The following is a 27896-nucleotide window of genomic DNA, read 5'->3' on the forward strand; positions in this document are numbered from 1 at the left end:
CTTTACTTATTTATGTTTAAAAAAATTTATTGTGTTTTAATCTTATTTCATTTTATTCTGCTTTTAAATGATGTTTGTGAAGCGCCTTGAGGTGATTAGTTGTGATTTGGTGCTATATAAATTAATAATTATTATAAATTATTTTAATTAATTACTAATCAATTAATGATTAATCAAATAATATTAATTACTATTATTATTAGTGTTATTAACAATCAATTACTAATTAATACTATTAATGATTATTATTATAAATTACAAATTAATTAACATGACATGATTGCGATGCATCAAAGAAATCTGCAACTTCTATTTCTTTGCATTTACGCAGAAAGGCGAGAAAATAAAAAGCAAACAGGCAACTGCAACAAGTTGCATTTCAATTGCTATGTTAACAAACAGTGAAGACGGCAGATTGACACGGGCAGTTTTTTTTCTCCTAAGGCGGAGGGGTGTCTCAATTCATAGGGCTAGAGGCATACCCTTCACCTTACCCCTTGTTTTAAAGGGGAAGGGGAAGGGGTACAAAAGAATTGAGATTGGGGGTAAATGTGTTCAGCAGTGACTTCACTCCCGTGTTGCTGCTGTCGCTGTGGTCAGAACACTTCAGTCCACAAACTGACTTCATGCAGACTGGAAATGATCCTGTATGAACTTTTAGCTGCTGAGGTTTAGGCTGATTTATCGCTGAACAAAACCTGTTAAACTCAATGTCATTGCTCTTGGAAATCTGTGACTTCACGTGCAGCACAGCTGGTTGGCGACGGCTGCATGTTCATCCTTTGAGTTCCTTGAGTAAAAAAAATGGGTGTCGCAGCACAAATTGTTCGACATTTGACTGATTTCTAGCAGAGCTGCACAGAATTTAGATTTGTGTCCACTTTCATATTTGTGGTTTTTGGCCTTCAGCTGATATCAGTGAGAAAGAATCACCATCAGAATTATGAATTTCTAATTTTATCACAATTTTTATATATTATATTATATATATATATAAAGGAGCCTTCTCTGAAGAATTTCCCCCTTCATGCATATAGTCAATCCATCAAATACTTTAGCACTTTTTGATGTTTTATTGGGAATTTTGTTTTCCTGATTTGCTTTAAATTGTTCAGCTGATGAAAAATGGTGAGCAAACTTACAAATTATTCTTAGTACTGCCATTTCAGTTGGTGCTTTGTGATCAGACCACACATGAAAGAATGAAAAGAACCAATAGTTCTTGACACGCTGACCCCTAGTGGTTCTGATGTGATGTACACGCAGCAGAATCAACGGCTTCATTTTCCACATACAAATTACAGTATATGAGTGTCCTTTTGCCAAATGTCTTAACCAGCAGTCAAGAAAACAAAGAAATATTATTTAATCTTGTTTTGTAGGATTTATTGATTTATTGTATTAATACAGAATTTTTATTCTATGGCGCTATTTTAATAATTGGAACTATTCTAAAGAAACAGAATAAAGGATGTTTTTGTGTACTTGCGTACAAGCTTTGTTGCCTTTAACCTGGAAGATACACTCCAAATAAACTTTAACGGAGTCTAACTTTTTGTTAGACTCCATTAAAGTCTGCAGATTGTTTGCACTTGATTGATTTTAAATCACAAAATTTTTGTATTCACAAGATTTGAATTTGGAGGAATAAAACCATACACCACCTTTTTAACTTCATTCCAACAGTATCCAAAAAAAGCTCCAGAATGCAATCGCATAGTTTTGATGGCTCAAGTTCATGTTTGAAGAATGAAAAGTTACTTTTATTTTGAAGGCGCTTTATTGGTTTCATAGGCCCCCCCCCCAAAAAAAAAAACAATCATATGGCCACATGACAATAAAAGGATAAGTCAAGTACCACACATGCACTGTATATTCTTTTAATATCACCTTTCATGTGTTCAGACTTTTTTGTTTACAGGTTTTGGGCTTTATAAGCACAAAAACATTTGTATCCAAATCTGCCACATTGTTAAATATGTTGGCGCTTATAGAGCTGAAAATTTTCTGAGGTCACAGAGGCTTCTAGTAGTTTCCTTTGGGGTTTTTAAGGTTCATTGATTTTCATGATCATAACTTTCTCTGGCACTGCAGTCAGATACACAACACATTACTATAATTTGTATAAAGTACTTGGGGAGTCATTGTGAGGCGGTTTTCTGGGTGTGAATCCGTGCAGGAGGCGCCTCACACGCACGTGCTGTACAGGGTGACTTTGTGGCTGATCTCCTCCAGGAGCCGGTGCACCATCTGCTCCAGCTCCAGCAGCTCAGCGGCTTTGGCCTCTAGGAGGCGCTGGTTCACCTCGTAAGAGTTCTCCAGTTCTGAGCAAACAAGACAGCAGGAAGTGATGTCATCAACATGAGCTACTTCACAGACAAAATTACAAATAAGCCTTTTCATGGTGTGGACCCGTGGCTTTTTGTGTTACAGTTTCTGAGATGTGATGAATGAATCAACAATAAAAAAAATAGTCCATACTGTGGTTATAAGTGAGAGATGTTCAAATGTGACATAAACAAAATTAGACAGTTTTATATACCTTTTAAAAAAGCAGATTTGTGTGATGACCTGGAAACAAAATAAACTATTTGATTCGAGCCACTTCAGCCAGTAATGTGGACGTAGCCTTGGATCACACACAAATGATTACAAATAATTATATATGCAAGTCTTTATTGTTGCCAAATGGGTAATTCCTTGTACAAAAAGTTTACCATTGTTTGTGTTTTTGTTCCTGCACAGTACACTGTGGAGACTAAAACACTCTGCAGTGAACACTTATGTTCCCACTGCAAACAGTGTTAAATTAAGTGTACTCAAACTGCTCTAGTTTATTCTGCAAACTTCACTGCATGTGGCTTGTGGTCTTCACATCCAGCCTGTGTGACTAAAGTTGTGTGTCCGCAAATGGATGAACGTGTGAGATCAGAATCAGCGATAGATCAGACAAACTAAAGTATGACAGTAAGTCACAGTAAATATCAAATCTGCACACTGCAGTGTGATTTATGTGCACCGTTTTGTGTGGACTAAACGGCCCATTTTGCAAGTTGTACTAAGTGCACCACTTTAGATATTATACAATTCATTCAGAAAGTATTCACAGCGCTTCACTTCTTCCACATTTTATGTTACAGCCTTATTCCAACATGGATATTATTTTTTCCTAATAATTCCACACAATATCCCATAACGACAATGTGAAAAAAGTTAGACATTTTTGGACAATTATTAAAAAAAAAAAAAAAAACTAAGAAATCACATGTACAAGGTCTGTTAGAAAAGTATCCGAACTTTTTATTTTTTCAAAAACCTGATGGATTTGAATCACGTGTGCTTGCATGAGCAAACCTTGAACCTTCGTGCACATGTGTGAGTTTTTCACGCCTGTCGGTTGCATCATTTGCTTGTAAGCAGCGTTTGTGTGAGGATGGGTGGAGTCTCTCCTCGTTTTTTTTTCTTTGCAAGGAAAATGGCGGAACGACTGGAGCAGCGCGACTGCATCAAATTTTACCAGAAACTGGGTTGACAACCAGGTGGAAACCATTCGGATTATTCAGACGGTTTTTGGTGACGATCCTCTGGGCATCACAGAGATTAAGGAGCGGTACAACCGGTTTAAAGACGGCCGCACAACAGTGGAGAGCGAGCCGCGCTCCGGTCAGCCATCAACATGCTGAAATGACCAGATCATTTCCAAAGTGAACGCTGTGGTGATGTGGGACCGTCGTGTGACTGTCCGAGAAATTGCTGAAGAGGTGGACATCAGCACTTTTTCGGCACATTCCACTGTGACAGAAGATTTGGCCATGAAAAGAGTGGCGGCGAAATTCATCGCCACGAAGCTGATGGCGCAGCAAAAGCGCCTCTGTGTTGAAGTCTCACAGGACATGTGACATGCCCAGCTCTTCCACAATTTCTCTGATAATCACACGACGGTCCCACATCACCACAGCGTTCACTTTGAAATGATCTGGTCATTTCAGCGTGTTGATGGCCGACCGGAGCGCGGCTCACTCTCCACCGTTGTGCGGATGTCTTTAAACCGGTTGTACCGCTCCTTAATCTCTGTGATGCCCAGAGGATCGTCACCGAAAGCCGTCTGGATCATCCGAATGGTTTCCACCTGGCTGTTGCCCAGTTTGTGGCAAAATTTGATGCAGTCACGCTGCTCCAGTTGTTCCGCCATTTCCTTGCAAAGAAAAAACGAGGAGAGACTCCACCCATCCTCACACAAAGGCTGCTTACAAGCAAATGACGCAACCGACAGGCGTGAAAAAAATCACCCATGCGCACGAAGGTTCAAGGTTTGCTCATGCAAGCACACGTGATTCAAATCCATCAGATTTTTGAAAAAATAAAAGGTTGGATACTTTTCTAACAGACCTCGTATATAAGTATTCAGTCTTTGCCATGAAGCTCAAAATTGCCCTCAGGTGCCTCCTGTTTCCACTGATCATCCTTGAGATGTTTCTGCAGCTTCATTGGAGTCCACCTGGGGTAGATTCAGTTGATTGGACATGATTTGGAAAAACACATACCTCTCTACATACACCGAACAAAATATAAATGCAACGGTTCATCTTTCAGCAGGACAATGACCCTAAGTCAAGATATCAAAGGAGTGTCTTCAGGACAACTCTGTGAATGTCCTTGAGTGGTCCAGCCAGAGCCCAGACCTGAATCTGACTGAACATCTCTGAGAGATCTGAAAATGTCTGTGAACTGACGCTCCGCATCCAACCTGATGGAGCTTGAGAGGTGCTGCAAAGAGGAATGGACCAAACTGCCCAAAGATAGGTGCACCAAGTTTGTGGCATCATATTCAAGAAGACTTGAGGCTGGAATTGCTGCCAAAGCTGCATCAATAAAGTATTGAACAAAGGCTGTGAATACTTATGGACATGTGATTTCTTAGTTTTTAAAAATTTTTAATAAATTTGCAAGAATTAAGACTTTTTTCATGTTGTCATTATGGGGTGTTGTGTGTAGGATTTTGAGGGGGAAAAATGAATTTCATCCATTTTGGAATAAGACTATCAAAATGTGGAAGAAGTGAAACGCTGTGAATATTTTCTGGATCCACTGTATGTTTGTGGAATATACTGTATTCATAAACTTTGGATTTATAGATTTAGTTGACTGAATTTAGTGTTTAATGCACCTTTTAAATGTTTCTGTAGGTTAACTGTTTTCTGTTCACCTCCGAGTCTCTGCAGCTTGGCGCTGCTGTGGACCAGCAGCTCTCTGGCCTCCTGCTGCAGCTCGTCCGCGCGCCTCCTCGCCTGCAGCACCGACTCCCCTTTATCCTCCAGCAGCGCCTCCACCTCCTCCAGTTTATCTTTCACCTCCTCGTTAAATTCCTGCACACACCAGTCTGATTTAGTTGCAATACTTTCCTCGGCCACTAGTTCAGTCTGTTTCTGAGTTTCTCCAAATCTTAAGTATGTGCTGATTTGCTTCAGCGTTCTTTTACGTGATTGAACAATCCACAGCATGTCTTTTGGGGCTAAAAAGACTTCCAGAAGAGTCCGGGACTGTGCTGAGAGCAGCAGCAGGTCAGTTTAAAAGGAGCTCAGTAAACTTTTTTTTTTTTTAACATGTTTTGGATGCAGCTGGTGCGCCGCGAGCTACGAGTCATGATGTTTTTAGCTGGAATAAAATGATTTCTTATGTTTGTGACATGATGTGAAACTGGAGACAAATGAACGTGAACGTCAGCAAACAGCAAATATTCATCTAACTGCTTATTAAAAACCACCGACACAAACATTCAGCTACAAAACACACGGTGAGAAGTTTAATTTGCTGCAGTGACGAGGAAGAAAAGGTGTCGTTTGTTTGTGTTCATGGAAAAGTGGGAGGGGACTGATTTTTTTTTTTTTGGGGGGGGGGGGGGGGGGGGGGGTTGTTGTGTGGGCCGCCTGAAGAGGAGGTACTGCTGGCCAACACCAGAGGGCGCCCTGCCTGTAGTCGGGTTTCAGGCACCAGAGGGCGCAGTCACTACCCAGGAGCCAGGAATCACCATCATCACCACTATAAAAGCCTGGAGGAGACACCACATCTCTGCCGAGATATCAGTTTACCACTCAGGTAATTCTCTCAGCCGTTGTTTCTGTGCCGAACGCACATACCTTGTTTGTTCTGAACTTTTTGCAGGAGTACCTGGAACTCTACTTACAGCTGGAGCTGGGTTTGTGGACGGTGGAGGAGTGACGATCTTCACTCCTCATTCCATTTACGTTAAGTGGTAGTTCAGGCTCTGCCGTTAACTGGTTCCAGAGTTGGAGGTGGAGGTGTTCCCTCCAAGTGGATAAACATTGTGAGTTGCTGACTGCTTACTGGGTGTCCACACACCCACCATTAACCTGTTTTTGTTCCTGCCAGCAGTACCGGATCTGACAGCTGAAGCAGAGGCCACCTGGGGACTTGGGACTCAGGACTTGGTGGCTTCAGTGTACTGCAGGTCTTTGTTGGCGGCGGAACCTTGTGGGCCCCAGCTCTTCTCTGGATAAGCGTCTCCTACCCTCGGGCCTGCCCACACGTCACCTGTTGTGTTATGTGTCGGACGCAGCCCGGAGAACCGACCAGCGTTTGAAGGACCCAGTATGAATTAGCAGAGCACGGTACAAAGGATAACAGAGTTTAATGAACATAACAGTGCTGTGAAAAAATATAAAAGTGCGCGATCTGGCGTGGTGGTTTTGCGGTGCGCTCCCAGTAGCGCTAACGGTCCGGAGCCAGAACCAATTCGGACCCAAGGACCCCACCGACACCCCCCAGGTGGCCGCGACAAACCGAGTCTGTGAAAGAAGGAATCATTATGTGAGTCCACACTCAACACACAGAGAGAACGCTCAAAGGTGTACAAACAGCAAACACTTCCTGGCTTAATTACTAATCAGCTTCCCAACCTGCAGGCATGGAACATCCAGTTCACAAAACTCCACTGCAGTGGAAGCTGATTACACGACCAACATACAGCTCAATATAATAAGGTGTGAGGGACACCACATTTACTGACTGTATAAATGTTAGTCACAAAATCTAACGTACCTCAGGAAGTGTGCTGACGAGCGTGAGACCTCACCCCCTCCTCTTTCACAGACCGTGCATCAAACCTGGACGTTCTCTGCATCCACTGATGATGAGATGGCTCCCGAGACGACGATCTCACCCGTCTGGTCACAAGGTCGAGTCTCTGGCAAATACACACTGTATACTCCAGTCTTAAATGCTACCATGTTCCAATCCATGTAGATGCACCACAGCTGTGAGTCCTGACGAGCCGCAGGTGATCAGCCTCAGGTGATCAGGGTGAGGTCCTGATAAACTCAGCTACACAGCCACTCAGTCCCAAATGCAAGCCACCTGGAAGGAAAAACAAAGACAGAAACAAAAAGGCAGCCAGGCCCCCCAGCCATACAACATGTTGTATTTTGTAATTGACTGTCTAAAAGCAGTATTCAACCTGTTGTGCACATTTGCCACAATAAATTGTATTTATTGGATTATCTATTGACCGTTCATTTGCGCCCCCTGTTGTGGGTCCGTGTCATTACACTTTCCCCAACAGTTTTTTGTTTGTTTTTTAAATGAAAAAATGGCCACTTTGGGGTTTAAGATGATTTATCTTTTTTCAGATGATGTCAGCTGCCTCAGAAAACACTCACAAGGAACATGTGCCCATGCACATGCCCATGTGCAGAAAAGTGACCTGCAGAAGTGACGGTACAAAATTTAATATATTTATATTATTATTTTTTAAAGTAGCTGAAACACAAAACAAAGCCGACGTGATTCACCTGAACTGAAGCCTCGTTTGTCTTCAGTCACATGGGCAGGTGGAAACTTCTGGAAGTAGACCTGGACCATATTTGAATTCTGCCACTGTTTAAGCCTTGTGGAAATGTGCAAAGCCATTGCACAGTTTAGGAAATATTGTTTATGCATGTTTTTTTAATGCACATCACTGAAATTAAACCTGAACCCGTTTAAGAGAAAGTAACTTGCAAAGTTTCTCAGTAACTGCAGGAGTGCAGAAACATCCTAAAGTGTCCACATTCTCAAACATGAGGAACACCAATACGCACTGCATTATGGGGCTTCGTTTGGACACGCCCCCTCTGATCGCGCCTCAGAGCTTCACCTCAGTGTCATATGTGAAACGGAACATTTGTGATGACACATCTGGGTGATAAAATCCATTTGCTGCAGTTATTTAAGGTTCCATATCTTAAAGTAAGTCTTTGTGTTTTTTGCCGATTGCTGCAGGGTTCTAGCTCCAAGCCACGTTTGACTCTCGGTGCATCAACGGTGCGGTGAAATGTTCCACGTGCCGCGCAGCATTTTTGCAGTGATGGTCACATTGTGTCTGTTTGCTTGAAACCTGCTGGGCGTCCTCAGCGTCCTGTTTGACCCGGCCGCTGATCTGCACCGTGGTCTCCAGCATGTGCTCCACCTCCTGCTCGTCCAGCCTCAGCTGGTTCGCGTTGGCCTCCAGCAGAATCAGGCGGTTCGTGGTGTTACTCAGCTTTAGTTCTGATGCCGCTGTCTCTGACTCCACCTGACACCAACAAACACAAATGGATGTAAAACCGTTGCTGCCGTTGGTTTTCTGAAACCGTTTTGTTTTTCACTTCAGACCAATAGGATATTTTGTCTGCGGGACGAGTTCACACCGTGGCGCCACATCTGTCCGCCACCTACAGTTTGGAAAAATTGCTTCTCCAACACTTGCAGACTCGTCATCAAAATGTATTTTTCTGGACATTTGTCAATTGTGACTCCATTTAAAAAAAAAAAACCCTCAGCAGGATTTTCCCTCCATGCACCCTCAGAGGTCAGAGGTCAAACTCACAGAGATCAGCAGGTCCAAGGCGACCTGAGTGTTGTTCTGGGCCAGTTGGACGGCGTCGATGGCGACACCCTGGGCACGTTCAGACTCTGCCAAGGTGACATCGACGACCTGAGCCGTCTCCTTCATGTTGGCCACCTTCTCACTGAGAGACAGACAGAGAGACAGACACAGAGAGAGAGACAGAAATAGAGAGACAAACAGAGACAGAGAGAGAGACAAACAGACAGACAGAGAGAGAGAGAGAGACAGAGAGCAACAGAGAGAGAGACAAACAGACAGACAGAGAGAAAGACAGACAGACAGACAGAGAGAGACAGACAGACAGAGAGAGATACAGACAGACAGAGAGAGGGGAAGAGAGAGAGATGGACGTTGATGTTAAACATCGTCGTCTTTGGGTCTCTGTAGGTCACGTGTGGAACTTTTGTTCCCGACTTTAAAGGGGTCATATTCTTAAAATCTGCTTGGAAAGCCACATTTGGACACGCCCACAAACTGGTGGACAGACACAGACAGACCGTTAAACCGCTCCCTCTCTCTCAGGACGACAGGAGGGTCTGGAACCAAGAATGAGGAAACTGTGGATTTGTAAATGTGAACTCTGAGAACTGATTGGCTGAGAGCATCTATGTTGTACCTGACAGCCTTGGCCTCCTGCAGCAGCGTCTCTGCGGCCTGGATGTCCTCGGCGCTCTGACTCAGGATTGTCTCCACGCTGGTCAGAGCGCCCACCTTCACCCTGATCTCATCTGTCAGCTCCTGTAGCTTCCCCGGCGATGTTGGCATCTCCAGAGTCAGGACCTCCTTGGCCACGGCTTCAATCACAGACACGTCTGCTTTGTCATCTGGAGACAACGTAAATGATTCATCATCACAGTTCTGCAGGTTCCCTTCCCCCAGTTCAGTTCTCGGGTTGTCATTAGAACTCGTACCTCAGCCAAAGCTTCTTGTCTGTTTAGGCTTTCCCTTTTTGAACTCTACCTGCTCCTGAGTGACTGACTGAGTGAGTGACTGACTGAGTGACTGACTGAGTGACTGAGTTACTGACTGACTGAGTGACTGACTGACTGACTGAGTGACTGAGTTACTGACTGACTGAGTGACTGACTGACTGACTGAGTGAGTGACTGACTGAGTGAGTGACTGACTGAGTGACTGAGTTACTGACTGAGTGACTGACTTACTGACTGAGTGAGTGAGTGACTGACTGACTGACTGAGTGACTGAGTTACTGACTGAGTTACTGACTGAGTGAGTGAGTGACTGACTTACTGACTGAGTGACTTACTGACTGACTGAGTGACTGACTGAGTGACTGACTGAGTGGGGTGGGAGTGGCACAGGGCTCGTTAGCACAGTGCACCTTCAGGATGAACTCACTGGTCAGGAGGTCCCGTATCTCCCTGATGAGTTTGCGGAGCTGCTCGTTGCTCTGCTCCACACGGACTTTGCTTTGGTTGGCTTTGAGCAGAACCTCCTGAGAGTTCAGCTTCGCTTCATCTGCACGCCCTCTGGCTTGCCACACCTGAAGGAAGTGATTTAGTCAGACCAGAACCTCCAGAACCTCGCTTTCTGCAGGAACTGTGACTCACCATTCTGGACAGTTTGTCCACTTCTCGCATTGCTGTCAGAATCTCCTGGTCCAAGTCCTTGGCTGATTTGAGGGCATTTTTGGAAGTTGAGATGAAGCCTTCACACCCTCCTCCGCCACACTGTGATGATCCAACCTCGCCACTGCACCCCAAACCACCACAGGGGACACCAAAACACGCGTCGCCTTCAGCTGAACCGCCGCATGTCTGCAGAACAAAACACAAACTCATGAGCAGAGGTTAGGTTTTAACATAATGAACAACTATGAGCTTCAAAACGGCCAAATACTAGAAACAGAATAAGTTGACATTTTCAGGATAAATACATTTAGATGCAAACATATGCTTTTAATCACTTGAGAAGCAAAGATCTGTAAAAACAAGTGAAATGGGTGCCATCTTGGATTTTGAAATTGGTTTTGGTCCAAGGACGTTTTGTACAAGATTTCTGACTTTTTCTGGACCTATCCTGAAACTCTTGGGTTCAGAGGTGGGATTCCAGATGTCCCAAAGGTTAGGGTTAGGGTTACATGGCTGAAGGTCCTCCACTCCAAGATCCCCGAGAATGTATGCAGTGAAAGTGGCTCTGAGCACTCAGCCTTTGAGATCAAGAGATGTTTTGGAACCTTACAGTCTCCGGGCAGCACTTTAAGGTCCTGGGACATCCTGTCTGTCTGAGTGGTTGTGAGACTTGGCAGGATGTCTTAGGTAGTAGTGAATGTCTTTGTGTCAAATGAGCAGTAGCTTCTGGAGACTCTGAGAAGGAGTATCACTGTATTGTCAGGGAACTCCAGATACCACATTTTGACAGGTGTCTGCTTTCAGGACCCCAACAACTGCCAATGACAAAGGACACGCCCACGTTTCACTTGGCTGCAGCAGACAGACAGGTGGGGACTGACCAGTTGTCTGTCTGGGTGGAGAGTGGTTCTATCGTATGCACATGGTGATGTATAGCACCAGCTCACACTTCCAGGTCTGACCGGACCTCCTGAGGAGCATCCTATCTAGTCCTGTAAGCAACAGAAGAGTCACCATGGTGCCCCAAAGTTCTTGAAATTGAATATGTCCACCTGGTGGACATTTGCCTTTGATGCAGGTCCAACAGAGTTGCACCAAGAGCTCTGGAGTCTCAGACTGCGTTTAGACTCAGGAGCTCACAGACTGCGTTTAGACTCAGGAGCTTCAGTAGAGTTAAAAACCCAGAAGCTACTGCAAAAAAGCAAACATAAAATCACAATTCTACAAAAATGTGAAAGAAAAATGAACAGAAGGGTGTCAATTCTTACAGATGTGTTGCTTTTACAGTCTTGGGTGTTTCAGCAGATTTGGTGACTGCTGGACAAAATACTGTCATCATGTGTAACTTCCATGATAACAGAAGTTGCACAAATCCCCCAAAACAATGATGTGAACAAAAATGACAAACTGTGATAAGAAGCCTAGTTGGAACTCAGAGATTTCTCACCTTCTGACTAAGAGGTGACAGGTCGAACTCATCCAGGTCGTTGGACAGTTTGTCCAGTTTCTGGGAATATCTTTGGTTTTTGCGATTGAACTCTTTCTGACTGCTGCTGATTCTGTCCTCAGCGACTCGGCGCACTGCAGCCGACTGCTCCAGAGTGTTTCCGGGGTTCGTGGTGGAGGCGTTGGCGCGGAGCTCCGCCGTCATGGACTGTGCATGCGCCGTAGTAATGGTGTTCATGGCACCTGAAACCAAACCGATGAACAAGAGGGTGTGTTCAGTTTCAAAATGGCTCGTTCTTTATCCAGATGACTTCAGGAACCCTTTTTTGTTGCCTGATCTTGTCTGGACTCTCACCCTGAACGTTGGCATTCTTGGCATTGTACACCTGCTGCTTCAGGTCCTGGATGCTGCGTTCCAGCTGGCTGGCCTCCTCCAGCATTGCCTCCAAATTGCCATCTGTCGTGTTGACATTGTTGTGCAGAAACGTCAAGGTCTCCTCCGTGGTGTTCAGGTTCCCATTAAGGTAGGACATCAAACCGCTGAGGACACAAGTGGGCAATCAACCCAGATAAAGACGTAGTTTTTCCGTGTGTGTGTGAGTACATACATAATCTGGTGCATCAGCTCCTCAATCTGTTCCAGCTTCATCACTGCCGGGTCGCTCTCTATGATTTCTCGCACCGTGTTGGCGTTCTTCTCCAGGCTGCTAACTAGTTCTTTATATGGCACCGTCACCCCGCTGGTCTGGAGTTCTTTCACTTGGGCCAACAGGCGCTGCGTTTGATTGGTCAGTTCGACCACCACGGCGTCCCAGACGGCAAAGCACTGGTGGCATGGTTCACAGGCGGGAAATTCTCCCTGGTAGCCCCTGGCACACTGGTTGCACCGTGGGCCGGACACGCCCTTCACACAGGTACACTGTCCCGTGGCACGGTGACATTGCTCACTGGAGATTCCCAGAGGGTCACAGTCACACGCTGGGAGCAAACAGAGGGAAGTCAGACACTCGTGATATCGCCAGGAAGGTTCATGGAAACAAACCCGACACCTCCAAAACATTAGCGCAGATATGACCTCGACCTTCAGCTGCACACAGAACCAACCCCACAAAGACCTGACTATAGATTTAAAAAATAAATTAAAATGGGAGGAGGGGGGGTCATGCCCAAGATACATGATAATTATATAAAGATGTCAAACATCTGAACATGTTCTCAGCGAGGTCCAGATTTCCCATGAATGTCCGTTAAAAATGTAACATCTAAGGCGGACAGGAAGCCAGTTCCAGCTGCTTTCACAGCTGAAGAGACTTGGGGGCTAATCCAGGACTCCCGGGTCCTTTGGACACTGGCCCGTGAGGAACGCGGGATCCCAGGGAGATGTGTAGAACATCTGGTTCTCCTGAGCGTGGGAGCAGAGGTCACTCCTCGCCCTCTGAGCAGATGGACGTGAAGACGGGACACGTCTCTCATGCATGTTGTTTTGCAGATCCAGAATTGGTTTCGACCAATCAGCTGCTTCTTCACGTGTACGAAATGCTGAAAGTCACAGAGAACCAATAAAAACTCTGTTCTTCCAACATGTGGACTCGAGTCCAACCATCGAGACATCTGATGTCTTCATGAAGACGTGACGATAATGAAACATTACGTCCTCACTCTCGATGGACTGATGTCAGAATGTTGCATCATTTCATATTTTTTGTCTTAGAAAGTAGAAATTTCACCTTTTGTTCATTTGACATTTACACTTTACTATTTCTGCCATATCTCAAATTTAGATTTGGAAAATCCTGATTAGTACTTTGAAATTTCTTCCTCTTTTCTTGAATTTTGACTTTGAAAGTTACATAAAAAAAATTTCATTACATAATTTTTTTGTTGTTGTTTTGACTGCGTAGTTTTAGCTTTATCAGAGTTTTGAGTTGGACATTCAGTTAATTTAGAATATAAGGTGTTAAGTTTGTATCTCACAATTTCCCCTTTTTGAGATTAAAAAGTAAAATGTTTCATATTATCTTAACATTTTTACTTTTTGTCTCAAAATTCAAATTTTAAGATGAAAAGTAAAATGTTTAAATTTCTAAATTAATAGAAATTTGAAGTAAAAATTCTGACCATGTTAAAACTATGTAGTCAAAACTAAGGGCCCCTTCATGCATAGTGGGAAGTTTGGACGAAGTGCACACTTAGAGCGCATGACACAGGAATCGTGTGCAAACCGTGTAATGTCGTCCCTGCTGCCAACACCTCGTACACCCGTTGCTACAAGTATTTGCGCACACAAACGCCTGAAAGACAAAGTGTGCACTGTGCAAACTCATCGCACCTTCTTGCGGCAGGTGCCGGCCAAATTCCATGTGACACACATGAACATCTAACACTGCTCGCATGGCACTTAGAAAATGTGTGGCCAGTCACACTCTTGGTACGATAGCAGTCTGCAGACAATCACCTTCGTACTCACAGAGAAATGTGTCTAAGTCCCACACGAGTGTGGCTTTGGTGTGTGTGCTGAGATGACAGGAGGTGTGTCCTCACACTGAAGTGGCTGTGGAAATCTGTGGATCTGGACATTCCAACTGGACACAATGTACTGTGTTTGGACGGGCATGGACAAACAACTGCCTACTGTGACGCGCGTGTCTGTTTGCTGTTATCAAGTGGACATTCAAAAAAAAAAACATATATCACTGTGGCGACGTGCTGCAGCAAGCGTGTGCACACTGGACAGGCTGCTCCCAGGCTGAAACAGAAAGTCAGATCAAAACATGCAGCAGGCGATCTTACTGTGATGTCAACCACATGAGCTCTGTTCCACATGACGCGGTGTCCTGCAGCGCATCATCCACAAGACACGCACGTGGAGATGCACCAGATGTGGACATGAATGAGACTAGTGAACTGCTTCTCATTCATGTCATTTCATGACTGTATGTCTGTGACCACGGGTCATCACCAGAGGAACAGACAGATCATATTTGTATTGCTCGTTTGATAAATGCGGTGTTTTTATATAGAGTGGGATTTTAATTTTTTTTGTAATACTTCCATATCCTTCCTGATATGAGGCAGATTCCTGCAGCTTTTAAAGAACAGCTCCATAGCTCAGTGGTAAAGTCGCTAACTGGCAATCAGAGCTTTTGAAAGGCCTGAGTTTGCATCCAGTGGGTGGTGTGTTTTTCTTTTTTAATTATTCCACATGGTGGCACAATGTGGTTCCACAGTACCGTCTGGTTTTTTTTTTATTTATTCTACATAAGCGGCGCGATGTGGTGCACCTCACACTATTCCTTCTCAAAAGACACCGGTATGCACAAACTCTCACACTGGGTTTGTGCACGCCTGCCTGTCCTGCATGATGTTTCATGGTGCGCTAATTTCGAACTGTTTCATGCTGTTTCGCCATAATCGACCCGACGTTGACCAAACTTTGCACTAAAATCTTTTGGGATGAAAGTTATTTATTTATTTATTTATATTTTTTTTTATAAAGTTAGACTTTTGAGGTTTAGTCATGAACCTTAGGTCTCAAATGTTAATTTAAAAGTTTAAATTTGGACTTTCTTTATTTTTTCTTCATATCTTGACATTTATTTTCCCCTCTCATGATTTCAACAGTAAAATATTCCTTTATTTTCACTTTTGAATATAATCATTTTGATTTAGAGCATTTAAATGATTGTTTAATAGGTCTGACTGAAAGAGTCTGTTTTACTTTGAACCTCAACATGACTTTAGAAATCCTTTATTTCTTTATTTCTGACTTGATCGTTTAGTTAAACTTTGACTTCCTGTCAGGTTAAATGCGCCTCCCTGTGTCCACCTTCAGGCTCGGCCTCTGCTGTGGAATCGCACCGTCACTCCTGAGTTCACTCAAACGTGCACCGGGGGAGTCACGAGGTGCGCGGCGGTAAACGACGTCTGCGGAAATAAAACAGTAAATAACACTCTGATGTCATACCGTAACATTTGACCTCTGGATTCCCCCAGAAGAGCTCTTTGCACTCGCGGCATGTCCTGCCGCCGAAGCCGGGTCGGCACAGACACTGACCTGTGACCTGTGGAGCAGAAAGAACAACATCAGGAGCTCCTGTCTGTGGGGGAAAAAGGAGATTTTAGTTTTTTTGGTTATTGTTTACATCTGGACACAATGGCGCTTTGGTCGTCTCTGAGAAAACGGGCGTTCAGCTTTTCCACAGCATTCTCAGACTTCCTTCCTCTGATGGAGAGCAGCCAGTGAACGCACCAAGCCAAATGTTTTGATGTGTGTGTTGGTGAGCGCGCGCTCACAGCTGGCGTCCGTATATCTGTGGCTGGACGGGTCGTCACGGTGACTCAGCGCCGCCCCGCTGCTCTGTTCTTGGTGGGAAAACTTCGGGACATTCTAATTTTGTTCTTCCCACAGTGAGCAGGAGTCCTCTGCACAGCTGCTGCAGGCGGATGTTGGACTGTGTGTGTTCGTACGTCAGAATCGCACACATGAATTATTTATGACTTGGTGAAACGTATCGTATGTCTCTGTGTGACTTTTCATCAGTGAACTTCAACTTGACTAAGACACAACTCTTCCACTTAATCCATGTTCAACACTCATGGCTTTGGGTTTGAGCTTTCAAGGACAGCCAAGGTCAAAATTTCATGTAACCAACAAGAAGTGATGCGTGACTACATATTAGAGTTTAACAGCAACCATCAGTATATCATCACCCGCTAAAGCACTGGGCCAGAATTTGACCTTGGCCCATGACCTTGACTCTGAACCAATTTTTCTTAAAATCAAATCATTTTATCTTTGGCTGACCTTCAAACATTCCACCAAGTTTTGTCCAAATCCGAGTGACACACACAGGACCAAAACCTTCCAAAGGCGGGTCTTCTTCACGTGTTATTGATTCAGTTGTGTGTTTCACGGCGTCTCGCTCACCTCATTGCAGGACGGTCCGAAGGAGTGGGCGGGGTCACAGTCACATGGCTGGCAGCCCGTCCCACTGGTGATGTTCCACGTATCAGCAGCACAGCGGTCACAGTTCTGACCCTCCACATTGGGCCGACAGGAGCACTGGCCGCTGTGCTGCTCGCACTCGCATTCGTCCGGGGACGGACACGCCAGAGACACCGTCCCCACTGAGTAACACATGCACTCTGCACAGAGTCCAAACGTACGCATGCTTCAAAAATCTGCCATTCTGAGCGTCAAATCCGTGCTGACGTGACGTCGCGGTGACGCCTCTACTCACTCCTGCAGCTCTGGCTGGTGGCGTTGCCGTAGTAACCCACTTTGCAGTTCTGACAGGCGTAGCCCTCCGTGTGGTACAGACATCTGAGACAGGCACCTGTCTGGGCGTCACAGGACTTCGGGTCCTGCATGTCGATGTTGTTGTTGCACCTGCAGGGCATGCAGCGCCCACCGGGCACCAGGGGGTTCCCATAGTAACCGGTGGCACACTCCTCGCACCTGGCTCCTGAAGAAAACCCACAGAACCGGAGTTGAAAAAGAGCAAAGATGATATTATTGTTCAGTCTGCTTGTGATTAATTAAAGGCCAGCTGAAGCCCTGTTTGGATTTTGTGACATCAGGTGAACCGTTGCCAGGATGCGGGTTCCTCTACCTTTGTACCCGGAGCTGCACACACACACCAGCTGATCGGAATCCGCCGTCTGATAACAGCTGTCAGCAAACTGACGCCTGCTGTGCGGTCCATCAGGGCACAAACAGGGGCGGCAGTGACCACCGGAGCCCAGCTCTGGATCTCCATGGTACCCGTCCAGACATCTGCAAAGAGAATGATCAGAACACTTTCACCTCATGGCTTTTTTCCCAGCTTTTAGTAAGAAGTACTAAAAGCTTCTCCCTCATCAAGCTACATATTTTTCATCAAATGAGAATGCAGAACACAATCTCACCACTAGACGGCACTACATTCAACACGCTGCAGCTTTAAGCCATCATCAGACTAAACGCTGTCTTCGTCGTGCTGTACCTTTCACAGTGGTGTCCGGTGGTGAAGTCCCGGCAGCCCTGGCACGCCCCGTCTGTGGGTGGCAGTGTTCGCTGTGGCCATTACAGTGGCACGGGCGGCACTGAGGGAAGCCCCAGAAACCTGGCAGGCAGTGGGAACACTGGCGCCCCGTGGCCCCTGGCACACACTCGCACTGGCCGGTCGCCTCGTGGCAGAACACGCTGAGTGAGCCGCGAGGGTCACAGTCGCACGCTGTGTGAAGGAACAAATCATGATGTTTGTATTACGGCCGGTTTCTTGAGCGCCAAACTCTGCCTTCCATCTGTTGGCTTACCTTTACAGCCGGCTGGACCGAACAGGAAGGTGGCCGGGGAGCAGTGCTCACACCTCCTGCCCACCACGTTGGGGCGACAACGGCACTGGCCCCCGTGGGGCTCGCACACGGTGCTGAGCGCTCCCTGAGGGTCACACTGGCATGCTGGGGGATTAGAGAGAGAGAGAGAGATATCAAACAATGGATGGATGGAATTTTGTACCTCCAGCATCCTTCTAAAGTTTGCACAGACTGCACATTCCTCCAGACGGAACGGTATCTTCACTGTTACTGTTTTTATCTCCTCGTATTGAAAGGAGCCAGCTGAGGTGGTTCAGGAATCTGGTGACGATGCCCTGGTGGTCTCATTAGGGGGCTCTTCCAGGCACAGCCAACTGGGATGAGACCCTGGGAAAGACCCAGGACATCCTGGAGGGATTATATTTCCCAGCTGGCTTGGGAACACCTCGGGATCCCACGGGAAGAGTTACAGGACAGGGAAGAGTGGGATGAGCTGCATAGTTGACCCAGATAAACAGTAGAAGATGAATGAATCTTGGAGTGGGGGCAGGCTACAGTGGATTTGGATCAGGTCTAATTCAGTCATCATTCATTGTGACACCGCATGAGCACGCTGGGATTTTCTGCCCACCTGTGGCGCCGTTGTGCAGCAGAGCAGAGATGCTGAGGATGTAGGAGTTACAGATGTCCGTCATGGGACTTTTGACCACACTCTGGCTGCTCTCCAGGCAGCGGTACCGCTGGAACGTATCCCACGCCCCTTCACCGTCTGTCCCGTGGAACATGTCCAACTCCCTGACCCGGGGGATCAGCACCAACTGTAAAGAGGCAGGGAGGGGAAGAGAGGAGGACCGGGAAGAAGAGCAGGAGGACCAGGAGGACCAGGATGAGGATCAGGAGGAAGAGGAGGAGGACCGGGAAGAAGCAGGAGGACCAGGAGAAGGACCAAGATGAGGATCAGGGGGAAGAGGAGGAGGACCAGGAGGAGGAGCACAAGTCCAGACTAAACTAAACATAGTAACATAGATTTAAAGGATGCAGAAGATTATTTTGGCATCTGGTGTTTGTTGTGTTGTTCTCATTTTTCTCAGCATTCTGTCTATTTTACAAAATATCAAACGTATGAATTCAGTCAAACATCTGAGAAGAAATCAAGTAAATTTCTGAGAGGTGCTGCAGCAGCAAAACCTTTTCTTCTGGATCTGGTTTTCCATTTCAGAAATGAATCAAGTTCGAAATACATAAAATAGACATGAATTAGATAATTCTCATCCTACCTAAAAATATTTTTTAATCATTTCAAATGACATTTGCACCATTTTTTTTCAAATGGTAAAACTGAAAACACTTAAAATATTAATTCTTTAATATATCTTATATATTCTCTAAATATCTTGAAACTAGACTTTACATGTTCTTAATGCTTGACAAATTATGGAAACCTGGTTAATAAACTGAATATTACATTTTGTTCTGCATCATTTTTCCTGTATATGATATTTTTTATTAAAGACAATAAGCTGCACTGGACGGTCCTGCAGCGTGTCCGAGGTCTCAGTGAGGTCAGCTTGTGTTTGTGGAGTTTCACTCTGACACGTGATCCCCGTGTGTGTGTTTAACGTACAGAGTCGATGAGCGTGTACGGAACCGAGACGGTGCTGGTGGGCGAGTAGAGCGGCAGAGCGAGACGGACGGTGTAGTTCAGTCCTTTCTCGAAACACACCGGCGTCAGCAACACGTGCCTGAAACAACGAGTGAACAAGCAGAATCAGACCGAGTCCGTGTGTGTGTGTCCGGGACGAGCAGGACGGACGTGTCACCTGGACCCTGGTGGCAGAGAGACGGACTGCTCGTCGCCGCTCTGGATGGAGTTGCCGCAGTAAGACGAGTAGTTTGGAGGGTGGAAGACGGGACGTTCCACCCTGATGTCGGCCTGTTCCCACTGCTCAGGGAGCTGACACGCACACACACACACACACACAGACACAATTCACAAATTATTAAGCATTTATGAAACATTGCAATTTGACTTGTTTGAATTGAACTTCTATAAAATGAGGTTCTACTCAAAGAACGAATTGTGTTGATGTTTTAGGGATGAGACAAAATCTTCATGCCAGAGCATCGTCACATCAAAACCCCAATCCAGATTCAGGACAAACCAGGTTTTGTGTGACACGTCTCGATCCAGAGTCGAGAGTCTGTCTGTTTGGTTTGAACCTGTGGCTCGTAGCGGATGAGGAGGTCGTAGTCCATGGACTCAGGGATGTTGGTGATGATGAACTCTAAGTAGGCTTCTTCAGGAATGCTGACGAAGCCCATTCCGGTCCACGTAGGACTGCGGTCCAGCGGGTACGGCCTCTGCACCACTATCACGCCCTGAGACACACACACGTTAGTTTTCACGCCCAGCAACATGTCTGAGTGCACGGGGTCGCTGACACTCACAGGTCCGCGCTCAGCGTCCTCAGCCTCGTAGATGTAATGGTCCAAATCTATGACGTAAAAACCAGATTCGATCTGGTCACAGCGCCGCCCCAACATGTGATCTCTGCACACGCACTGTCCCGTGTGTGAGTCACAGCTACACACACACACAGACACACACAGAGATCAGCTCATATTCAGTCTGATGTTTCGCTGATGATGCATCGTGTTCTGGGGATGAATGTGTTTGTTCATGTGTTTGGTTGTTGTTGGATCTGAGCTGCGTTTGGGTTCAAAGTGCACTTACTTATTGTCCACAGCCCCGCCCTTGTCGCAGTCACAGGGTCGGCAGCCGTCCATGTCGTTGGACAGTCCCCAGTGCTGAGGCTGCAGGAAACGTGTGCAGAGTTAACGTGCATGTCTCTCACACTCTCAGACAGACAGACGGACGTTTACACAGAGTGTGTCTATATTCTTACGAGACACTCGTCACACTGGTGCCCGCGGACAAGGCGTTTGCAGAAGCACCTTCCTGTGTCTGTATCGCACGTGTCTCTTCCTGGAACCGTGCCCAGTGGGTTACACGTGCACTCTGCCAGAACACACAACCAAAATATCATGTCCATGAAGCCCGAACTCAGATCAGATGATCAGAGTTCCACAAAACCTGCAGAAAAGATCAGGTTCCAAAAACTTTAAACTCATTCTACTCTTGCTAGATGAGGCGTTTGGGGTCTAGTGGAAACGTGCACTCTGAAACATCTTCAAAGAGATTAACTATGTTTATTAAAGGCTGGTTCAAATCCCAGCCTGACCTTGGGCAAGGTCCTTAATCCCCTCATTGTTCCTGGTGTGTACTGGGCACCCTGCATGGCAGCACCCTGACATCAGAGTGTCTGTGAATGGGTGAATGTGAGGCATTGCTGTAAAGTGCTCTGAGCTTGATTCAGACAGAAAAGCGCTGTATAAATATACTCTGGTTACCATTTATTATGAGCAAAACACACAAAATCCAACAAAGTAACGTTCATAAGTGTTTTTTTTTCTGTGGGTCTGAATTAGAATGTGACGTACGCAGGCAGCCGTCCGGCCCCTGTCCCAGGCCGTAGTGACCCTGCCTGCAGTGGTTGCAGTGCTCTCCCTCTACGTTGGCTTTGCAGCGACACTGGCCTGAGATCATCCCCGCCGCCACGTCAGTCCGCGGGTCACATAAACCTCCCTGCAGAGACCCGCTGGGATCACAGTTGCACCCTAAAAACGCATGAAAACATGACATGGGACATGATTAGAGGACATACAACAGTGGAGTTCTGCTAAATAGTTGCTTGGAGCTCAACAAAGTCAGGACGTGCAGCTCCAGTAACACAAGGGTCAAAGGTTACAGAAGAGAGACGTACGTTCACAAACGTTGGGGTCCCTTAGGTCTCTGTTGGGGTGCTGGTAGAAGAAGGGCGCACATTGCTCGCACTGCCGGCCCACAGTGTTGTGCTGACAGTCATCGCACACGCCTCCGCTCATGTTGCCGGTCGCCACATACGCGGCCAGGTCGAAATGACACAAGGCGGCGTGTTGGTTACACTCGCACTCTGAGTGGAGGAGAGAGAAAACAGAGAGCTGATGGCGGTCTCACCGTAAACGTCTCTGAGCATCGGGTTCAGATGGACAAACCACTAAATTAAGAAATAGAAGTTTACCCATTTCTGACTAAATTTATTGAACTTTTGTTGCCGTCAGATTTTCAAGAGATGGAGTTTGTGCAGCACCTGGTGGCACCGTCCTTCATGATTTATTCTTTAAGATGCACTGACTTGTTTGTGACGCGTGCAGTCAAAAAAATAAAATAAATAAAATAAAAATGGGTTTCACTGTCTCTGTTAGACTCAATCTGAGGTGACGTAAAAACAAAAATGAGCAAAACAATAGTCATTTCAAAAATTGTAAATGTGCGTTTGTGTGTGGTCTCACTCTTGCAGGCGTGAGCGTTGTGCCCTCTGCAGGTCTCCAAGGCAGGTCTTCATAGAAGTGCTGACATCGCTCACAGTTCAGCCCCTCAGTGTTGTGGGTGCACACACATCGGCCGTGCACCTGCAACCACACGACAATCACTGAAATCTGCTGAATGCTCTTAATCATATCAAATCACGTGAAGATGCTCCAGATCCACAGAGCGCCGGCATCACGTGTTCCACATACCATGCCCTCAGCGCCCGTAGGTGCGCCAGCAATCGGGGCGCACTCAGAGGCATGGCCGTAGCAGAAACAGTTGCCGCGGACGACCATGTCGAAGAGGGCGTAGTAGTACTTCTCCGTCACTTCATCACGGGAATCAAGCAGGTTGTCGCCCAAAGTGTGCAGCTTGAGGAACTTGATTTGGAGATTTGTAATCTTCAGCATGTCTGCATAAACAGATGCTTTTAGAATTATTCTTGGTTTGTCAACCTCAAAATCTCAGAACCCCAAAAGACTTGAACACGTAGCCAAAATGCACATTTGACCTTTGACCTCAACCTTTACAAATTGGTTACTTTGTTGTTGGTTTTTTTTTGTTTGTTTTTTACATAACTATTGTTGGGGTCTGTTTTTGGCTGGGGTCCGTTTTGGACTGGGGTCCGTTTTGGACTGGGGTTTGTTTTGGTCTGGGGTCTGTTTTGGGCTGGGGTCCATTTTGGGCTGGGGTTTGTTTTGGACTGGGGTCCGTTTTGGGCTGGGGTCCGTTTTGGACTGGGGTCCGTTTTGGACTGTGGTTTGTTTTGGACTGGGGTCCGTTTTGGACTGAGGTCCGTTTTGGGCTGGGGTCCATTTTGGACTGGGGTCCGTTTTGGACTGTGGTTTGTTTTGGACTGGGGTCCGTTTTGGGCTGGGGTCCGTTTTGGACTGGGGTCCGTTTTGGACTGTGGTTTGTTTTGGACTGGGGTCCGTTTTGGGCTGGGGTCCGTTTTGGACTGGGGTCCGTTTTGGACTGTGGTTTGTTTTGGACTGGGGTCCGTTTTGGGCAAGGTTGGGTAGGATTACTTTGAAATGTAATCCAAAAGTAATCAGATTACAAGTAATCCAAATGTATGTACATACATACATGTAATCTTTCAAAGTGATCCTACCCAACCTTGGTTTTGGGCTCAAGCCTGCTTTGGACTGGGGTCCATTTTGGACTGGGGTCCGTTTTGGACTGGGGTTTGTTTTGGTCTGGGGTCTGTTTTGGGCTGGGGTCCATTTTGGGCTGGGGTTTGTTTTGGACTGGGGTCCGTTTTGGGCTGGGGTCCATTTTGGACTGGGGTCCGTTTTGGACTGTGGTTTGTTTTGGACTGGGGTCCGTTTTGGACTGAGGTCCGTTTTGGGCTGGGGTCCATTTTGGACTGGGGTCCGTTTTGGACTGTGGTTTGTTTTGGACTGGGGTCCGTTTTGGGCTGGGGTCCGTTTTGGACTGGGGTCCGTTTTGGGCTGGGGTCCGTTTTGGACTGGGGTCCGTTTTGGACTGTGGTTTGTTTTGGACTGGGGTCCGTTTTGGGCTGGGGTCCGTTTTGGACTGGGGTCCGTTTTGGACTGTGGTTTGTTTTGGACTGGGGTCCGTTTTGGGCTGGGGTCCGTTTTGGACTGGGGTCCATTTTGGGGCTCTGTGATTTGATGTTTAGTCCCCGGGTCACCTGTGGTGCCCGTCTCCGGTGTTGGTGGTGGTATGTGTCTGTCTGCTGTCTGTGTCCATGTCAGCTGTGTTGTCCGTCTCCCATGGTGTGCAGGGGGGTGTGGTTGGTGTGTGAACGTGTGCCGTGGTTCCTGTCTGCGTGCCCCAGTTCCTGCATGTGCGAGTGTGGCTGTGATCCTCTGTGTCATCTGCCTGTGATGTAGGTTTATGGGTGTCTTCAGGATGCGTGTGTGTGTTTCGTATCTGCCGTCCGAGTTTCTGGACAATCTGTTTGCCCCGGCCTTGTGTCTTTGATTATTCTTGTGACCCTCGTAATTCCTTTGTTCCACATTTACGTCTGTGTGCGTTTAGTCCTAACATGAGGTTTGGGGTCTGTTGCTCTGTTCATTGTTGGATCGAGTTTTGAGCTGTTCGTTCCACACTCCTCGGGTTGTCCATTTATATTCATCTCTGTCTATTCCTTTGTTTTCCGTCGTGTTTTTCCGTTTGCTCGGTCTACACCTGTTGTCAATCTTTCAATTTATTTTCATTTATATAGCGCCAAATCACAACAGAGTTGTCTCAAGGCGCTTCACACAAGTAAGGTCTAACCTTACCAACCCCCAGAGCAACAGTGGTAAGAAAAAACTCCCTCTGAGGAAGAAACCTCAAGCAGACCAGACTCAAAGGGGTGACCCTCTGCTTGGGCCATGCTACAGACATAAATTACAGAACAGTCAATCAGTTATTTAAGCCATGCCCTCCTCACTGTTGTTTGCTGGTCTGTTATACTCGGTTCCTCCTTCCTGTCACATTCCTGGTGTCTTCGTAAGTGTCTTTACCCTGCAGTAGTTTTTGCTTAGTGTTTTGTTACCACCTTGTTAGTCATTTTCAGTCTGTTTGCAGTATTTTTGGAGCTTTGTCACTTGGGATTGTTTGGTCACAAACGTATTCACGCTGCCACCTTGGAGAATTAAAGCATTCATTTTTGTGAATTTAACCCTTGGTGTCCTGGCTGCCTTGCACCCTGGGGTCCTACCTTGACTGGTTGACCTTAACCTACTGAAGGATAAACGCTTCCAGAAACATAAAAACAACACAAACATGTTAAATAAGATAAATTCCTTTCAAGAGGTTAACTTATTGCTTTTGGGTAGTAACTGAGTTAGCTAGCTAGCCTAGCACAGTTTATGGGAGGGCGCTGGCACAAGTCATTTCTGGTGAAGTGGAGAATCCAAAAGGGAGAGTTTGTACTTTCGTGACTGGCCACTCGGTGAAAACACGCGCAGGCTGTTTTGCTTGTCTACTGAAATCAGCTGGTTTGGTTTTGTCTCTTACTTTGGCATCTCTCATCAGCTGGAACGGTGAGATTAAAACCTGAAATGAATCTCTGAACATTAAATTGACTTTACTGACGAGTCTGATCCCTTTGAAAAGTGACCAAACTGCATGTATTTGTACCGAGTTCAGCGATGTTTTCATCACCAGAAATAGCCACCAGAGGGTGCTATGGTAAAGAAGGGCACCCATAGAAGGGTGCTATCCAGCTAGCTTGACTAATTAGTGTGTAAATAGAGTTACTGTGCTGGTTTATGGGCAGATATTCTTATTCTTGTTCTTGTTCCAGTGAGACATCGGCATCAATTTGACCAATTATGCTCAGCCTCGGCTCGTGTGTCATACATCACACTGACAAGTGAGGAACCTTGGGGTAATTTTTGATCTTCGTTGTCCTTTGGCCTCAACATTAGAATATTCTAGGACTGCTTTCTTCCACCTGTGAAAAATATGAAAGATTCGTTCCATCCTGTCTATGGCTGATGCTGAGACCCTGATTCATGCATTTATCTCTCTAGATTGAACTACTGCAATGTTCTATTTTCTGGTTTACTGCAGTCCAGCATTAGGGGTCTCCAATTGGTTCAAAATGCTGCAGCCAGACTTTTGACACGAAGCAGAAAGTTCGACCACATTACAACCATTTTGGCATCTCTTCACTGGCTTCCTGTCCCAGTGAGATCAGATTTTAAGGTTCTGCTACTAACCTATAAAATTATTCATGGACTGGCACCTCCCTACCTAGCTGACCTAATTAAACCTTACGTACCGGCCCGGGCTTTACGTTCTCAGGGTGCAGGACTACTTTGTGTCCCTAAGGTGAATAAGAAGTCTGCGGGTCACAGAGCTTTCTCTTATCGTGTCCCTGTTCTGTGGAATGATCTCCCTGCGTCAATAAAACAGTCAGATTCTGTGGAGACTTTCAAGTCCAGACTTAAGATGCACTTATTTTCCCTTTCATATGGCTAGCATACTGGTACAGTTTTGTTTTACGCTTTTTACTCTTTTAATTCATTTATTAGTAATTAGAGCGTGCCGCGGCCTCAGCTTTACCTAAATTCTGGGTCTTTTAGTGATGCTTAGGGCTAGTGGCCGGCGATCACCTTAGTATTTCTCTGTTTTTCTTGTTGTTTAACGCTGGCAAATTATACAGTATTTTTTGTCTTTCTGATGCCTGATTCTGTTTTTTCTCTCTGTTTAAGGTGCAGCTCCATCCAGAGATGGGAGTTGTATTCGTGTTGGCGATCCTCCTGTCCTGTGCACCAATAGCATTTCTTATATATTCGTCCGTGAATTGTTCTGTGAATTATTTCTGTAATTTATGTCTGTATCATGGCCCAAGCAGAGGGTCACCCTTTGAGTCTGGTCTGCTTGAGGTTTCTTCCTCAGAGGGAGTTTTTCCTTACCATTGTTGCTCTGGGGTTGGTAAGGTTAGACCTTACCTGTGTGAAGTGCCTTGAGGGAACTCTGTTGTGATTTGTCGCTATATAAATGAAAATAAATTGAAATTGAGATATTGTTCTACACCCTTAGCATTAGAGTGACGGTTCTGTAACTTACATTTTCAACCACTTATCCGGGATCAGGTCACGGGGGCAGCAGCTTCAGCAGGGGGCCCCAAACTTCCCTTTTTTAAATTTCAGAACTGTTGCCAGACTAAAACTGAACTGGTAATTGTTGGTGTGATTGTTGACTTCAGTTTTAGTCCAGTAACTGTTCTGATTTTGACTTCATTTAATTCTTAGAAAACAAACAAAACTGTACTTTTTTCATCTATAGTTAAATTCAGCTTTTCCCCTGAAACCAAACTGATTTTACACCAAAATTACTCTATGCATATTCTTTCTCCACACAGTGAGGTCAGAGGTCAGGCTTAGGTCAGATGAAAGCTGAAGGTGCTTTTGATTTGTGTGCTGTGTTGACTTCTTACTCTGTATCCTCAGACTGTAGGGGTCGTCAATCTCAAACACGGGGTCGAGGACCCGAAGTATCACCTGAGAAAGATCTTTGTTAGTGCACATAAAAATCATGTTTTTGGCCAAATTTATCTGTGAATCGAACACACCTCTCCCTCTGTGGACGGCTCGATGTCTGAGTACCGTGAGTCACAGATGATGTCATCCACTTTGACCAACGGTGCGACGGGGACACCGGGGAAAGACGCTTTACAGTCATAAGCAAAGTAGCGGTAAACCTGCCACGTCTTTCCAAAGTCCATGGAGCGCTCGATCACCATGGCAGCAGGCCGAAAGGTCTGTGACAACATGACACCACGCGTACTGAGGGGTGATGA

General features: G+C 46.0%; 1 protein-coding gene across 1 annotated transcript; it reads right to left on the reverse strand.

The window, feature by feature from the left end:
- Positions 1-1852: 1852 nt before the first annotated feature.
- Positions 1853-27896, reverse strand: lamb1b (laminin, beta 1b). The gene is given in 31 exon segments (XM_034163142.1): positions 1853-2324; positions 5207-5366; positions 8393-8569; positions 8864-9005; positions 9501-9708; positions 10244-10388; positions 10456-10662; positions 11924-12165; positions 12278-12462; positions 12531-12900; positions 15887-15983; positions 16850-17067; positions 17163-17387; positions 17535-17698; positions 17907-17952; positions 17955-18137; positions 18220-18363; positions 18851-19037; positions 19844-19961; positions 20040-20173; positions 20440-20598; positions 20668-20803; positions 20954-21033; positions 21126-21238; positions 21721-21897; positions 22044-22232; positions 22612-22632; positions 22635-22731; positions 22840-23042; positions 27534-27597; positions 27669-27896. Coding segments are annotated over 31 exon segments (4929 nt in total). The 5' UTR covers positions 27870-27896; the 3' UTR covers positions 1853-2187.

This window comes from Thalassophryne amazonica, chromosome 22 (assembly GCF_902500255.1).
Source record: "Thalassophryne amazonica chromosome 22, fThaAma1.1, whole genome shotgun sequence".
NCBI classification, from domain to species: Eukaryota; Metazoa; Chordata; class Actinopteri; order Batrachoidiformes; family Batrachoididae; genus Thalassophryne; species Thalassophryne amazonica.